The 17,698-nt window shown below is 33.6% G+C and overlaps 1 protein-coding gene across 1 annotated transcript; it reads right to left on the bottom strand.

The window, feature by feature from the left end:
• Nucleotides 1-731: 731 nt before the first annotated feature.
• On the bottom strand, nucleotides 732-12,373 carry tesca (tescalcin a). Its single transcript, XM_049470466.1, has 8 exons — nucleotides 12,246-12,373; nucleotides 9,445-9,514; nucleotides 7,015-7,095; nucleotides 5,838-5,977; nucleotides 3,938-3,999; nucleotides 3,074-3,181; nucleotides 2,675-2,722; nucleotides 732-1,230 (listed from the first exon to the last, which is right to left on the bottom strand). Exons 1-8 carry the CDS (start codon nucleotides 12,307-12,309, stop codon nucleotides 1,144-1,146), a joined length of 660 nt encoding a protein of 219 aa, XP_049326423.1. The 5' UTR covers nucleotides 12,310-12,373; the 3' UTR covers nucleotides 732-1,143.
• Between the last annotated feature and the right edge of the window lie 5,325 nt (nucleotides 12,374-17,698).

The raw sequence follows: 17,698 nt of genomic DNA on the forward strand, positions 1-17,698 counted from the left end.
TTATGACATAGTAAGTCCTCATGAGTAACTTAGTCGAAATAATGATCTCATATTTGAGAAATTATTATTGAGTTAAGAAGTAATAATTGAGATACTAAGAATAATTAGATACTTAGGCATAATTATGAGATAATCAGTCAATATTATGAGATAGTAATTCCTTATGATTCCTTATGAGAAACTAAGTCAAAATAATGAGATCTCATAATTGAGATAAATCACTATTGAGTTAGTAAGTCATAATTGAGATACTTAGTCAGTATAATTAGATACTTAGGCATAATTATGAGATAATAAGTCATTATTATGAGATAGTAATTTCTTATGAGTCACTAAGTCAAAATAATGGGATCTCATAATTAAGCTAAATCACCTTTATGAGTTAGTAAATCATAATTGAGATAGTAAGTCATAATTATGGGATGTCCTTATTATGAGATAGTAAGTCCTTTTGAGAAACTAAGTCAAAATAATGAGATCTCATAATTGAGATGAATCACTATTGAGTTGGTAAGTCATAATTGAGATACAAAATCGGAATAATTAGATTATAATAATAATTAGTCATTATTATAAGACAGTAAGTCACTTTTATAAAACACTGTCATAATTATGAGATAGTAAGTCATAATATAATGAGACCCAAATATATTTATTGAAATAGTAAGTCCTTATTATGGGATAATAAGTCACTATAATGAGATAGTCAGTCATAATAAAGAGACACTAAGTCATAATAATTAGATTTATTTTATAAAATTGCCTTAAAGGTACACTCCCCCTTTTACTATAAACAATCTCTGCCTGTAATAATAAAATGTAATCTACAGCTTTAGGTCACAGATGAGTCTGAAAAATGATGGACTGTTCCATTAAACAGGTGAGCTCAGACTCGTGTGTGGGCGGAGCTACAGTAGCTCAGCTGTGCTTTACACTGTTGCGTTATGTTAGTATAGGTTCTGTAGGTACGGTGGCTGAATGAGTCTGCAGGAACCGGTTCAGCCTGTTTAGACAGCTGATCTTCTCTCAGAGGAACAGCGGTGTGGGGAGATGGTTCTGCGTGAGGAACCGGAGGAACCGCGCTGGAGTGTTAGAAGCTTTAAAAGCTTTAAAAGTAAAGCTTTGTGTTGTAAAGAGGAAACTTCACAGCTTTCCACAGCGCACGGTCGTGGTGTCCACGTTCAGAAAGCGGACGTGCATCTTCGCCTCGATCTCCACACCTTTCAGAATCTGTAGACAGCACAAAACAAAACCTCTGGAGTATAATCAAGAGGACGATGGATGATCACAAGCCATCAAACCAAACTGAGCTGCTTGAATTTTTGCACCAGGAGTAAAGCAGCATAACGTTATCCAAAAGCAGTGTGTAAGACTGGTGGAGGAGAACATGATGCCAAGATGCATCAAAAAACTGTGATTAAAAAACAGGGTTATTCCACCAAATATTTTCAGATTTCTGAACTCTTAAAACTTTATGAATATGAACTTGTTTTCTTTGCATTACTTGCGGTCTGAAAGCTCTGCATCTTTTTTTTTTTTTGTTATTTCAGCCATTTCTCATTTTCTGCAAATAAATGCTCTAGATTATAATATTTTCATTTGGAATTTGAGAGAAATGTTGTCCATAGTTTATAGAATAAAACAACAATGTTAATTTTACTCAAACATATACCTATAAATACTTTAGCAAAATCAGAGAAACTGATTCAGAAATTGAAGTGGTCTCTTAATTTGTTCCAGAGCTGTATACTCCAAATGAGCAGATATTCAAGAGATTTTAGCTTGTCGTTTTAAAGTTTGTTAGGTTATTCGGAATTGGCAGTTCAGGGGAAGTGTGGAAGTCAAAATAAGATCTAAAAGACTAAGAAAACACTGCTGGTTGTATGCTGGTAAGAAAGACAAATCTAAACCCCAGTGTGAGTTACCAACAACCTGTAGGAATGTTTAGCTGAATCATGCATGCTGGTGCACTGTTCTACTGTGCAGCGTTGCTTACATAAACTACAGTACAATATCTGTTAAACAGTTTCTCAGGGGGATGTCTGTGAAAAATATTTCACACTTCTACTCTAGAGTGATAAAACTCTTGCATCCGGACTGCAGTTAAAAAAATTTGAAGGATCAGTGAGTTTTTTTTTTGGCTTTCTCGATCACATGACATCGCGTTCAGTAGCTCTTCCATTTCCACTCGCTGTTGTGTTTTTTTTACATGGATCTCTGTGGAAATGTGCGACCAAACTTATGGTGCGTAGCTGTGAACAAAGAGATATTTTATTAAACGTGAGGAGGCGAAACTCAGAGATGTGCGTCCGGACAGGAATAAAGTTATCGGAGGACCACAAAAAGAGTTAAGCGAAAAACAGTAGATAATTCAGCCCGTAATTTTCTCAGAGGACGTCTGAAAAAAACACATACATGGTAGTTCAGAATGGGAATAAAATCACAGAGGATAAATCCCCCCCATAAAAGAGAAAATTAACTCAGGACCCCCTGAAAAACTAATCCCGTCCAGATAGGCCTTTATAGACTCAAAAAAAAAAAAAAAATTATTGAAAGAAAAACCTTGCTAACTGTGAAGCATGAGGGTGGAAGGTTCATGCAGTGTGGTTGTGCTGCTGCCAGTGACACTAACAATATTAAGAGTGTGCAATTTAAGAATCAGTGCTTTAATTACCTCAAGAAAATGTTCAAACGTGATTCCCTCATAAACCTGACCTGGAGCCTGGAGAAAGAAGATAACGAAGATGTTATGTTCTTAAAAGGCCTGTATTTTAAATCAACACATTTCCCTTGCTTTATTGGGTTATTATGAAATAAAAACGTTTTAAAAAGTCTGAAAAATATGTAAAATATACTTGAAAACAGTACTTGTCAATGTATTTTTCAATGAGACAATGCAAAACCACATTCTGCACAAATTAAAAGTCACTTATGCAGAGGATACAGGTGGATGCAACAATATAATTGCCCCCAAATGACTTGGATTAAAACCATTTTGCATTGACTTACACTGAATGTTTTTTTTTTTTTAAAGTTGCTGTTTTATGATGATATTGAGAAATATGTACTGTACCATTTCACCCACTGTAACGCTCGCCACCTCCAGCATGGCGGCGTCTGCGATGGCTGTGGCTGTTTCAATCTCTATGGCGGCAGAACTGGACAGAAGCTCTTCAACTACCTGCAGAACAACAAACAACATCACAGTGATGGAGGAACAGCTGGAATTACACTGAGAAGAGTCTACAGCAGAAGAAACAGGAGACCAGTCTGGCTAAAGGGTTTCACTTTAATCCAGAAGAAGCCAATCTGATTCCACCTGATTAAAATCTTTAAATGGACTCGCTCCGCCTTACCTCACTGAGCTGCTCTGCCCCCACGCCCCCGCTCGGTACCTTAGGTCAGCTGATCAGCTGCTCCTGGAGGTGCCGAGGTCAAAACGCAAGCTTAGAGGGGATAGAGCTTTTTCAATTGCGGCTCCTAAACTGTGGAATGGCCTACCACTATATGTCAGACAAGCCCCGTCACTGTCCACGTTTAAAACCAGGCTAAAGACTCATTTTTATTCCTTGGCTTTTAACCCAACTTAAGACTTTGTTCTTGTTTTATTTATTAATTAATTAATTTTTTAATTTTTTATTTATTTTTATTTATTTTATTTCTGTTTTTATTTTATTTTGTTTTTACTTTTACTTTACTTAGTTCTTGGATTTATCTGAAACTTTTTATTGATACCTATATTTTAATTTGTCATTGTTTCTAGTATTTTGTTTCTTATCTTATAATGTGCTATGTACAGCACTTTTTTGCAGCTGTTGTTGTTTTTAAAGTGCTCTATAAATAAAGTTGAGTTGAGTTGAGTTGAGTTGATTAGAATGAAGCCCTACAGACTGTTGGAGACCCCCAACTATACCCATAATCATAAACCCAGTCTTACCGATCTGTACTCGTCCAGAGTGATGGTGCCATCGCTGTCCTTATCGTGCATGTTGAAGAGAACTGGAGACAGACAGAAGATGGAGATGAGGATGATGGAAAATAATTTTAGAAAATTCTATAAGCATGAGAATAAAAGAAGAATGGATAGAGAATATTCTAGAGCAGTGGGAATAAGACGATAATTTTAGAGAATATTATAGAGCAGTGGGTATAAGAAGATAATGATTAGAGAATATTATAGAGCAGTGGGTATAAGAAGATAATGATTAGAGAATATTATAGAGCAGTGGGTATAAGAAGATAATGATTAGAGAATATTATAGAGCAGTGGGTATAAGAAGATAATGGTTGGAGAATATTATAGAGCAGTGGGTATAAGAAGATAATGGTTGGAGAATATTAAAGAGCAGTGGAAATAAGAAGATAATGGTTAGAGAATATTATAGAGCAGTGGGTATAAGAAGATAATGATTGGAGAATAGTATAGAGCAGCATGAATAAGAAGATAATGGTTGGAGAATATTATAGAGCAGTGGGTATAAGAAGATAATGGTTAAAGAATATTATAGAGCAGTGGGAATAAGAAGATAATGGTTGGAGAATATTATAGAGCAGTGGAAATAAGAAGATAATGGTTGAAGAATATTATAGAGCAGTGGGTATAAGAAGATAATGGTTGGAGAATATTATAGAGCAGTGGAAATAAGAAGATAATGGTTGGAGAATATTATAGAGCAGTGGAAATAAGAAGATAATGGTTGGAGAATATTAAAGAGCAGTGGGAATAAGAAGATAATGGTTGGAGAATATTATAGAGCAGCATGAATAAGAAGATAATGGTTGGAGAATATTATAGAGCAGCATGAATAAGAAGATAATGGTTGAAGAATATTGTATAGCAGTGGGTATAAGAAGATAATGATTGGAGAATATTATAGAGCAGTGGAAATAAGAAGATAATGGTTAGAGAATATTATAGAGCAGCATGAATAAGAAGATAATGGTTGGAGAATATTATAGAGCAGCATGAATAAGAAGATAATGGTTGGAGAATATTATAGAGCAGTGGGTATAAGAAGATAATGGTTGGAGAATATTATAGAGCAGTGGGTATAAGAAGATAATGGTTGGAGAATATTATAGAGCAGCATGAATAAGAAGATAATGATTGGAGAATATTATAGAGCAGTGGGTATAAGAAGATAATGGTTGGAGAATATTATAGAGCAGCATGAATAAGAAGATAATGGTTGGAGAATATTATAGAGCAGTGGGTATAAAAAGATAATGGTTGGAGAATATTATAGAGCAGTGGGAATAAGAAGATAATGGTTGGAGAATATTCTAGAGCAGTGGGAATAAGAAGATAATAGAGAAGATTCTAGAGCAGTGGGAATTAGAAGATAATAGATAAAGAATATTCTAGAGCAGTGGGAATAAGAAGATAATAGAGAAGATTCTAGAGCAGTGGGAATTAGAAGATAATAGATAAAGAATGTTCTAGAACAGTGAGAATAAGAAGCTAATGGTTAGAGAAGATTACAGAGTTATCAAAACAAGAAGCTAGTGGTTAGAGAGGATTCTAGAGCAGTGGGAATAAAAGGATAATGGCTGGAGAGCATTCTAGAGCAGTGAGAAAAAGAAGACAATGGTTTGAGAAGATTCTAGAGCAGTGTGAATGAGGAGACAATGGTTAGACAAGATTCTAGAGCAGTGTGAATGAGGAGACAATGGTTTGAGAAGATTCTAGAGCAGTGTGAATGAGGAGACAATGGTTAGACAACATTCTAGAGCAGTGTGAATGATGGGAGATCAGATCCAGGTCTGTCAGAACGTTAGAGGTCTCTGTGTTGAACAGATTGTGTGTTTATGGTAAAGGTTCTAGAGCAGGTTCTCACAGCGCAGTTTCTCTCTCCTGATTCTCTCTATCCCCTCCTCCGTCAGGTTCTGGCGTAGTGGTCTGAAGTGTGACATCACGGTGAGGAACTCCCTGAAGCCGATCTCCTGCACCCGGCCCACCTCGTTCCCACCAAAATTCCTGAAACAGCAGCAGTGAGTGTGTAGTACAGTAACGGCAGGTCAGAACATGCCAGACATATCTCAGCCCCCAGTCTTACACGGTATAGAAGCCAAAAGGAAAGAGGGGAATGTGATCAAACTTGATAAAGAATGTCTGAGGAAAACTGCTGATTATGGGCAAATACTGAGTGGAAGACATTCTAGACCAGTGGGAATAAGGAGACAATTGTGGAAAGGACATTCCAGAGCAGTGGAATGCAGCCATTGGCACAAGAAGATAATAGTTGAAGAATATTTTAGAGCAGTGGGAATAAGAAGATAATAGTTGGAAAACATTCTAGAACAGTATGAATAACTACAATGGCAGGAGAACATTCTAGAGCAGTGAAAATAAAGGGAAAATGGTTGGAGGACATTCCAGAGCAGTGGGAATAAGAAGATAATGGTTGAAGAATATTCTAGAGCAGTGAAAATAAGAAGATAATGGATGGAAAACTTTCTTATACAGTGGGAATAAGGGGACAATTGTGGAAATAACATTCTGGAGCAGTGGAAATAAGAGGGAAATGGTTGGAGAACATTCTAGAGCAGTGGAAATAAGAATATATTGGTTGAAGAATATTCTAGAGCAGTGGGAATAAGAAGATAATAGTTGGAAAACATTCTAGAACAGTGTGAATAACTGTACAATGGCAGGAGAACATTCTAGAGCAGTGAAAATAAGAAGATAATGGATGGAAAACTTTTATACAGTGGGAATAACGGGACAATTGTGAAAATAACGTTCCAGAGCAGTGGAAATGAGAAGATAATGGTTGGGGAACCTTCTAGAGCAGTGGAAATGAGGGGAAAATGGTTAGAGGACATTCTAGAGCAGTGGGAATAAGAAGATAATAGGTGGAAAACTTTCTAGAGCAGTGGGAATAAGAAGATAATAGGTGGAAAACTTTCTAGAACAGTGGGAATAAGGGGACAATTGTGAGAAGAACATTTTAGAACATCTAGAATAAGAAGATAAATGTTAGAGAACATTCTAGAAACAGTGAGAATATCTACCTTTTATCAAAGAAGGCATCTATTATCTGGCTTCTGATGGGGTTGGGCGTCAAATCACTGATTTCATCAAAGTCCTCTTTCCTGAAAAACAGAGAAAAACAGTAAAGATTTCTAACACAAAAAGTATTTTAACTCAAAACCCAGTATATCCACCTCATTCTGCCACACCCACTTTCGAAAGTGTGTCTCTTTCCCATTTGGGTTAGAGTTCAATAAAGTCTAAAGCAGCAACTGCTGTGGACACTGATCATACAGCTCTGGATACAAATTATGAGACCACTTCAGTTTCTAAATCAGTTTCTCTGATTATGCTATTTATATGTTTATGTTTGAGTAAAATTGAACATGTTTTTATTATATAAACTACGGAAAACAGTTCTTCCAAATTCCAAATAAAAATATTGTCATGTAGAGATTTTATATGCAGACCACCAAGAAGGACCAACCACATCCAACAGGATTAACTGTGGACGCTGTAAGAGGAAGCTGTCTGAAAGGGATGTTCGGGTGCTAACCCGGATTGTATCCAAAAAACATAAAACCACGGCTGATCAAATCACGCAGAATTCAATGTTCACCTCAACTCTCATGTTTCCACCAGAACTGTCTGTCAGAACAATCAATTATTGTGGTCTAAAACCAGGTGTTTCAGTTTCATTCTCCAACCCCTGTAGCTCCTTCAACCACAGACGCAGCTCCTCTTCTCTGGAAGGTGGTGGATGTGAGTTAAATGGAGCTTCTCAACACTGTGACCTTTATTATGTTGTGTTTTATATTTTTTGTTTGATACAAGCAGCAGACCTGCATCACCTGCTGAAAGGTGAGCGGTAGTGTATAACAGCTGGACGTTATCTGATCTCCACAGCTGAGAGCTGAACAGCAGTAGGAGAAGAATGGAATTACTAAAAACAAGAAGAACCTGTCATGGTTCCTCCTACAGCTCTCTCAACCACTAACCCATTGTGTGCAGCAGTGGGGTGTAGTTCAGCTACACACCTCGTCTCTGTTTACTCTTTTAGATAAACTTACCCTGTAGTGCACACTGAGTGGTGTTTTTGATTAGCAGCCAGCAGCTAATGGATATACGCTCTACACACTACTGTATTTCCAAATATGTGTGTAGCCACCTCTTGTAATATTAACCACTTACAAATGATGAGTTTCTTTGATTTTACCAAATTGAAATCCTCTGGAACATAATCAAGAGGAAGATGGATGATCACAAGCCATCAAACCAAACCAAGCTGAACTGCTTGAATTTTTGCACCAGGAATGAGTAGCATAAAGTTATCCAAAAGCAGTGTGTAAGACTGGTGGAGGAGAACATGATGCCAAGATGCATGAAAACTGTGATTAAAAACTAAAACAGGGTTATTCCACCAAATATTGATTTCTGAACTCTTAGAACTTTATGAATATGAACTTCTCTTTGCATTTTCTGCAAACAAAAGCTCTAAATGACAATATCTTTATTTAGAATTTGGGAGAAATGTTGTCTGTAGTTTATAGAATAAAACAACAATGTTAATTTTACTCAAACATAAACCTATAAATAGCAAAATCAAAGGCTCTTCATTTTTTTCAGAGCTGTATATTATACATATTTTCAATTCTTCAAAGTAGTACCTCTTGATTAGATAGAGACAGAGTTTTGCACATCTCTGCTGGATTTTCTCAGTCAGTTTTATGAGGTAGAGTTTCCTGGAATTCAGGCTTTCAGTTAACAGCTGTGCTGAACTCATCAAGAGTTAATTACTTGAATTTCTTGTCTCTTAATTTGTTTGAGAGCATCAGTTGTAAAGTAGTGAAGAGGTAGAGGTACAGGTATACAGTGAATATCTCTATTTGAGTAATGTTCTTAGCCAATCTGAAAAATATCAAAAACTTTAAAATTATCCTCAAGTGCACTCGCAAAGACCATCAAAAACAATTAAACTGGCTCTCATCAGGACTACCTCAGTATAGGATAAGCAAGAGTTTCCTCTGTTGTATAGGATAAGTTCATCAGAGTTACCAGCCTCAGAAGTTAACAGCAAAAAAAAAAGAAAATATTAAAAGAGTTTGTCCTGCGTTTCCTTTTTTTTTTGTATCCTAACACATGGTGATGCAGCATTTCCGAGTAGCATCACAGCGCTAACGCTCGGAGGAAAGTGCAGCGACTCGGTTCTGATACACCAGCTCACAGACGCCTCATGCTGATCGTCATCACCCTAGGAGTGATGAGGGAAAAGAGCACCATCTACTGTACCCACCCAGAGAGAGAGAGAGACCAATTGTGTTCTCTCAGGGCTTCGGCAGCTGATGGTAAGCTGCATGAGCGGGATTCGAACCAGCAATCTCCCGATCATAGTGGAGTTTTTTCTGCTTTTGTTGGAGTAACTGCCTCTACATTTGGTAAATATTGTTTATGATTCTGGTTCTGAGACGTACCTTAACGTCTCCTCATCGTGGGACAGATGCTTAAATCTTTTATGTAAGTTTCGGATCTGATCCAGAGAAACTGTGGGAGAGAATAAAAACACAGTTATTATATTAATATTTAATTTATGCAGATATGTGGACCTTCATTACAGTAGTACAGTAGTTGATGATGATGTGCTGTTGCTGTTTAGTCATCAGACTGACCATTACCTGACCTTTAATCCCAGCACATATAAGGAATAAACATTAATCACTGCTACTCACGTAACGCCCACCTACAACAGCCGGCATACATCCTTCATACACTGTCTCAAAAATGTGGCAAAGGGTAAAAAAAGGTTTACACTTCCCCTTTCAACATTAAACTATTTTTTTTTTATTTAAAGTTTTATAATTCAATTGTTGTAAATATTAAACTTTACAACTCTTCTTTTTAAATTTAAACAGTTTTATAACTCAATAGTGGTAAATGCAAAACTTTATAACTTTTCTATTTGAATTTGAACAGTTTAAAAACTCAAATTGTGGTAAATATTAATCTTATCAACTCTTCTTTTTGAATTTGAACAGTTTTATAACTCACTAGTGATAAATGTAAAACTTATCAACTCTTCTACTTGAATTTGAACAGTTTAAAAACTCAATTGTTGTAAAGGCAAAACTTTACAACTCTTATTTTTGAATTTGAACAGTTTTATAACTCAAATTGTGGTAAATATTAAACTTTACAACTCTTCTTTTTGAATCTGAACAGTTTTATAACTCAATTTGACCAGTTTATGGCAGGAAGAGGTTTTATCTGAGTGCAGGTGAGTTGAATTTGAACAGTTTTATAACTCAATAGTGGTAAATGCAAAACTTTATAACTCTTCTTTTTGAATTTGAACAGTTTATTAACTCAATTTGATGAGTTCAGGGCAGGTGGAGCAGATTCTACAGCAGTTTTAACTCTTGGATACTGCAGTGATGTTTATCCAGCCTATCTCTGAACTCTGCGGTTAACGCCTGTGTGTGTGTGTGTGTGTGTGTGTGTGTGTGTCAGCAGAGCACAGGGTTAAATACGATACACTGCTTTAGGTAAATCATAGCTCTGTATTATAAAGTCTGACATTAACATTCATAAACGCTCATTTATAAACGCATTATAAACACTGCTTACGACAGAACACACCATTACCATCCATTAACCTCTAAACACACACTGAGCCAAACCTCCACCAGCCCAGTGCTTTCAAACCAGTGTGTCTGTGTGTGTGTGTACAGTATGAGTGTGTGTGTAAGTGATAAGTGTGTGATTTGGGAGGTCAGGGTCACTCTGGGGACAGGGTGAAGTGATTTCTGAAGTAACACTGACTCAGACTTGACTGACCAACGTATAATAAAGCCTCTCCTAAAATTAGAGTTATATAATATATATATATATATATATATATATATATATATATATATATATATATATATATATATATATATATATATATATATATATATATTTACAACTTAATTAAAGTAATTCATTAAGTTTACACATCTCTGCGAAGTAAAAAAAAAGGTTTGTAACTCTTCATATGTACACTTTAAAACATTTACAGCTCTAATTTTGTTAAATGCTGTTATTATGTAAAGGTTTACAACACTCCTGAGTAATTTAATTTATGAATCATTTCCCACATTGAAACATTTAAACTCAAACTTCTTGTTAAAAATATTTAAATTAAAAATGCTAAAATGTTATGACTCAATTTTAGTAAAAAGTACAAAACTTTGCTTGGCAATTTTTCAAGTTGTATAACCCAAATTTACACAAATGTAAACATTAAATCTATGCTTTTTATGTTTTTTTTATTATTTTATTTTAATAACCCAATAGTAGTAAATATAAAATTAAATAAAATTAAAATTATAACAACATTATTAAATGTAAATGTTCATATCTTTTATTATTATTTATTTATTTAGTATAGAAGATAACTTCATGTGTTTGGAGTTTTAATACTTTTTAAAACACAATTGCAGACAATGTTAAAGCATAATTTTCTTTATTAACTTATGGTAACTGAGAAATAAATGTTTACAGCTATCATAGATTTTTAGACCATGATTATGATAAACCATTACAACCATTATTTCCCAACATTACAACTTCTAGGTAAAGTTTAGAAACATTAACAGGTAGATGTTTTTTAAGTTTATTAAGTTGTCTTTTTTTATTTTTTCGTCTTCTAAAGTTTTTGGTCTTCGACTTTTAACCAAACGTTTTTTAACTTTTAGCCAAACATTTTTGGAGCTTAGCTTTTAGCCAAAGTTTTTGTTTTGAACTTTAACATTTAGCCAAATGTTAGTTTTTGGACTTTAGCTTTTAGATGAAAGTCAACAGTATAGCACCAACTTTTTACACTCTTCAGACAAAAACTTCTTAGCAACCATTTTTACATTTAAACGTTATTATCATACTTTTCCAAGCCAGCTTATAGTTCATTCATTCACTTTTCCCTTCTAGATAATTTTTTATTTTATTTAACTACACACATTTTTTGATTATACAACTGTTTATGACACTTTTTGGATATGTAAGGACTATTCTTTTCATCTCCCAGTGATTTATATGGTGCTGACAGTAATAAAACGTTTTTAAACTATTTCAGCATTTTTGATATAAATGATAATTTATATTTATTTCTGCATTAGAGCTGATAAATCAATAGGATATAAGAGTATAAAAGAGTCTTAAGGGATGTTTAGAGACAAGGAGGCTGTAAATTGTAATAAATAAAGTTATAAAAGTGAGAATATATAGTAGGTTTACTCACAGCCGGTTCTCTCAGCCAGAGCCCGGTACTCCTGCTCCTCCTGCGCCGACTGAGAGCTCCCCATTCCCGCTGGAAGATCTCTGAACAGCCGCTGAACTACCGCTGAATGATCACTGTGTTAAAGCAGCTGCTGAGAGACGCTGAGGTTGTTTTCATATAGACACGCCCATTCCCCGAGCAAACCACGCCCCCTGTGCTCTGATTGGACGAGAGGCTTTACAACACCGAAGGTGACAACGCCCTCTTTTCAGGTAAATAGGAAACAGTGAATTTTGTATAAGATATAAACTTATCTGGGGAGCTGTTAACTTTAAGCTCTTCCTTTCCTGGGTGGTCCTGATGAGTGCCAGTTCCATCATTATTACATTTTTGATGGTCTTTGCATAAACTGCAACAACTCAACTGTGGTAAATGTAAAAGTTCAAAAGTTTGTTTGGGATTTCTCAATTGTGGTGATTGTAAACAATTAGAACTCTCTTTTTTGAACTGTTACATTTTAAAAACTCAGTTAAGATAAGTATAGACGTTAACTCTATTTGTTTAAATTGTAATACTTTTAAAACACAATTGCAAACACTGCTAAAGCATTTTTTTAATTCTTAAAATTCTTCTTTTCAGATTGATTGACCTTCATTTTTCTTAAAATCATGTTTTCTTTATTTAGTTGTGTAGTTATTGCTTCTCATAATCTGGATTAGAACTTTATTTAAATATTCACTATTCACTGTATACCTGTAACTCTACCTCTTACTGATAAGTTCAGCACAGCTGTTAACTGAAAGCCTGAATTCCAAGGAGACTCTACCTCATGAAGCTGACTGAGAAAATCCAGCCAAGATGTGCAAAAAACTCTGATGCTATTTTCTTTTCATAGTTTGGATGATTTTAATATTAATTAACAATGCATAACTTCAGCTTTTATCCAAACATTTTGGAACTTTAACCTTTAACCAATCACTTTTAGATTTTAGCTTTTAACCAAACATTTTTGGACTTTAGCTTTTAGCCAAACGTTTTTAAACTTTAGCTTTTAGCTAAACAGTTTTGGACTTCAGCTTTCATCCACACATATTTGGACTTTAACCTTTAGTCAAACGTTTTTTGGACTTTAGCTTTTAGCCAAACATTTTTGGACTTTAGCTTTTAGCCAAAAGTTTTTGGACTTTAGCTTTTAGCCAAAGGTTTTTTTTTATTTTAGCTTTTGGTCAAACCTTTTTGAATTTGAACCTTTAACCAAACATATTTAGACTTCAACTTTTAGCCATACGTTTTTGGACTTTAGCTTTTAGCCAAAATTCAACAGCAACATAGCAACAATTCTTTAAACTCCTGAGACAGAAACATCTTAGCAACCATTTTATCTTTTCAATGTCATTATTGTACTTTTCCAAGACAACTTAAAGTTTGTTCACAAACTTCCCCATTCTAGTTTATTTTTATTAACTATTTTTTTAACTACACACATTCAGTGATTTACACAACTGTTTATTTGAACTTTTTATGTCTGATATACTTATATGTTTCATTATTTCTTAGGAATAATCAGCGTAGCTTGTAACAGCATCTTGGGTATTTTCATTTTCTAAAAAAAGTTAAAGCCAAGAACACATACGTATTTTCTCCCGGGAGGTGGTGCTTTTCCTGGTGGGGGTGCTGAATTTGGCACAACACCCCTGAATTTCAAGTGACTCTACTTCATAATGCTGACTGAGAAAATAAAGTCAAGATGTGGAAAGCCAAAGTCATCGTAGCAAGAGATGCTACTTTAAAGAATCTAATCTAAATCTAAATGACATATTTCTATTTTTTTGGTTCACTAAATAATTCCATATGTTTTTCTTCATAGTTTGGATGATTTTAGTATTAATCTACAACGCAGAACATTTTAAAATAATGAATGTTTAAAAACTTCAGCAGCATTGCTGCGTCTGATACACTCATACCAGCACAACATAAGTTCATAGTGTTATTCTTGATCTACTGTATGTATTATTATTATTACCCAACCGTTCTCCAGAAAAGGGTGGAGCAGGTGAAGGCCAGATGATTAATGCAGACATAACTGCTGATCCACCTAAAGATAGTGGTATCCTGTTTTTTTTTATTATTATTTTTATTGTTTATTTAATTTTAAACGATGGAGAAACCATTTAAATTGCTGTAAAGAACCTTCAGGAAGCATTTTTCTTATAAAAACCTTTTCGTACAGGTTCCTGTAGGCAGATATAAAAGTAAGTATATAGTAAATGATGACTCTGGGTCACTGCAGGGACAGGAAGCAGTGGGTTTCTGCTCTGAGGATGACTCAGAATTGACTGACACATATTTTACCCCTCCTAAAATAAGATTTTTTAAAGAGTATTTGTTTAAAACTGTAAACTTTATATTGAAATATTACCTGTATGAGTAAAGAAACTCTAAAAGTAAGCCAATAATCCTCCCTGGGTTTAAAAACACAAGTGAATTGTACAAATTTTGTAATTCAACAGGTTTCAAACATTTAAACTTTTACTAGTTGAATTAAAACACAAAGAAATTAGTAGACAAATGTTAGGAAGTACATAGTAATTTGTTTAATTAGCATTTAATTTATTTATTTAAATATTATTTAAAAACACATCAAAACAATGAAGGGACACATATGGAATTAGGAAAAAAATCTGTAGTTTTTTTGTATACCTACTAAAAACTGAAGTTTATAAAAATAAAACTGCAAGTTTAATCTCAGGACTTTTTTCTTTTTTTTTAAATATAAGTATCTGAAAATTACACAGTTCACAAAACTGTGTGTAACCAAGACAGTTAGCAACATAGCGTAACATCGCTCTCCAATAAGATTACTGAGCAGCTTCTTTTTAAAAAATAGGTAATTTTTAAAATCTAAATTATTTCGCTTTTTTATTGAAAGTATAATTGCAATAAAGTGCAATTTTAATGAAACGTGAAAAATGAAAGTAAAAACACTTTGGAAAATTATAAATTGCGACAAAAATTAGTTGATTTTCTAGGTACAAATAACTTTTATTTACTTGATTATATACTTATATATATATTTTTTTCAGTAATTCAGTTTAAAATGTAGAACTCAAATATTGAATAGATATATTACACACGGAGTGATCTATTTTAAGCATTTATTTTTTTATTTTATTTATAAAAAATTCGTATTTTAGAGAATGTGGGCAGTGTGCCAAGTCCTGCTGGAAAATGAAATCTGCATCTCCATAAAAGTTGTCAACATAGGAAAGCATGAGGTGCTCTTTAGAGTCTCTGTAGAGGATGTGTACTAATTTACCCAAAAAATACAAGCATTTAAAACCAAAAAATGTAAATTTAACCAGGGATGCACAAACTTTACAATCAAATAAATAAACAATTAAATAAATACATGAATAAATCACACAGGAGACGACGGTCTTTGAGCTTCTTGTTTTTATTGAGAGACGTTTCTCTCGTCTCTGGGATCTACAACCGTTATTCAAGCGTTCATCCCTGTGATCTGATCACATGACTACGTCCACAAGCCCTTTAACTAGTGTTTTACTTGTAAATATATTAGAAAAATTACTTAAGGTGACCATTTATCATCATTTTATTCATTTAATATATCCTTCAGTAAGTGCATGAACATGTTGGCTTGATTGCAGGTAAAACACACACTCTCTCTCACAGATCAGATCAGATCAGACGTGAATCAGACATGAATTAGTAAATCACACTCGAGAATTTTTTAAAAATTCATCAATAGATTTTGTAATACTGCAGTGCTGATCTAGAGCCAGAGATCTAGATTTTATTTTATTACAACATCCATCTGTAATTATTACTGAAAAAACTATGAATCTGGGGATGATTTCCAATTGCAAAGAAAGTTAAATTTTTGATTTTTTAAGTTTTAGAGTGAATTAATGAATAAAAACCGAAAGAAAGAATAATCTTCTAATCTATGGAGCATCAGGGGGAAGTCTGTCTGACTCTGAGGGGCTTCCTCTGGGCTTCTGAGGGGCTTCATGCACCCAGTTGCTTCCTTCTTGATATAAACTTAAGATAAAACTATATTTAAACTCTTTTAAAGATCAAGTGAAGTCTAGGTCTTGGTGTAAAATCTTTAAAGAAAACCTTTGTAATTTTATTTAGTTGTTTTTCCAGATTAATCTCCATCTGCTGCATCTGCAGTGTCCGATCAGTTACCACATATATAAACACATATATTTATCTCACTATATCTCACTATAAACATCTAGTCTATCAGATGCTGAATTTAGTGAATAGTTTATGGTAAATCACATTTTTGAAGATACATTTTTCAAAAACATTGTTTAAAGAATTTTATTACTAAACTTTAGGAAATGTAAAAGTTAAAAAATAATCTTATTTGAATTTGAAGAAGTTTGGAACTTTACTCTACTGGATCTGAGGATCTGCTGGGTCTGTTTTTATTCATTCTGACTTCAGACCAAAAACACAGGAAAAATAAACCAAACAGTTCATTTCTTTAAAATTAATTTGACGGAAGTTGTTGGACAGAGTCTGAATTTAATTTAGTGAATAGTTTATGTAAATCACATTATTGAAGACCAATTTTTCAAGATTTGTTTTTGAAGAACTTTATTACTAATTGAAATAAGAGTCTCTTATTTTTATCTTAATTTTTGGAAACATAGTGAAATGTTTGTGTGTGGTGATCAGTGGTAGGACACACACTGAAAAAAAAAATGCGTAAAATTTACTTTAAAAAAAGTTTCGCAACTTTCTACATTTGCTGATAAATTAAATCTGATACATTTAAGTAACTTCCACTCGGTTTAAAAAAGTTAACTGAACTTCAGTCAATCTTTTCTTTTAGTAAACTTTACTTCATTTCTGCATACAATATTACCTAACTACAATTACTTCATTTATACAATATATTTAAAATAATTTATGATATATAATATATTATAATTCCTGAAATGTAAATATTTTTAGTTAAAACACACATATTACACTGTCTCAACACATGGATGGCTATAATACATTCTTTACTTTTTAGTATATTAATAGAATGTATTACATGCCATCTGTGTGTTGAGGCAGTGAGACTTGGTCTGTTTACAAAATAAATCTTTGAGATTATGTAAATATTTAAATTTGTGTTTTAACAAAAAATATTTAAATTTCAGTAATTATAATATATTATGTATCATAAACTATTTAAGTAATATTGTATAAATTAAGTAATTGTAATTAGGTAATATTGTATGCAGAAATGAAGTAAAGTTTACTAAAAGAAAGGATTTACTGAAGTTCAGTTCACTTATTTACTCTATGTAACATTTAAGTCTTGAAACCGAGTTGAAGTTACTTAAATTTATATTAAATTAAATTGACTAATAAAAGTGAATGCAGAAAGTTAAAATGCAGAAACTTTTTTTTTTTTAGTAAATTTTACTCATCTTTTTTTTCAGTGTAGA

This window comes from Astyanax mexicanus, chromosome 22 (genome assembly GCF_023375975.1).
Source record: "Astyanax mexicanus isolate ESR-SI-001 chromosome 22, AstMex3_surface, whole genome shotgun sequence".
Lineage (NCBI taxonomy): Eukaryota > Metazoa > Chordata > Actinopteri > Characiformes > Acestrorhamphidae > Astyanax > Astyanax mexicanus.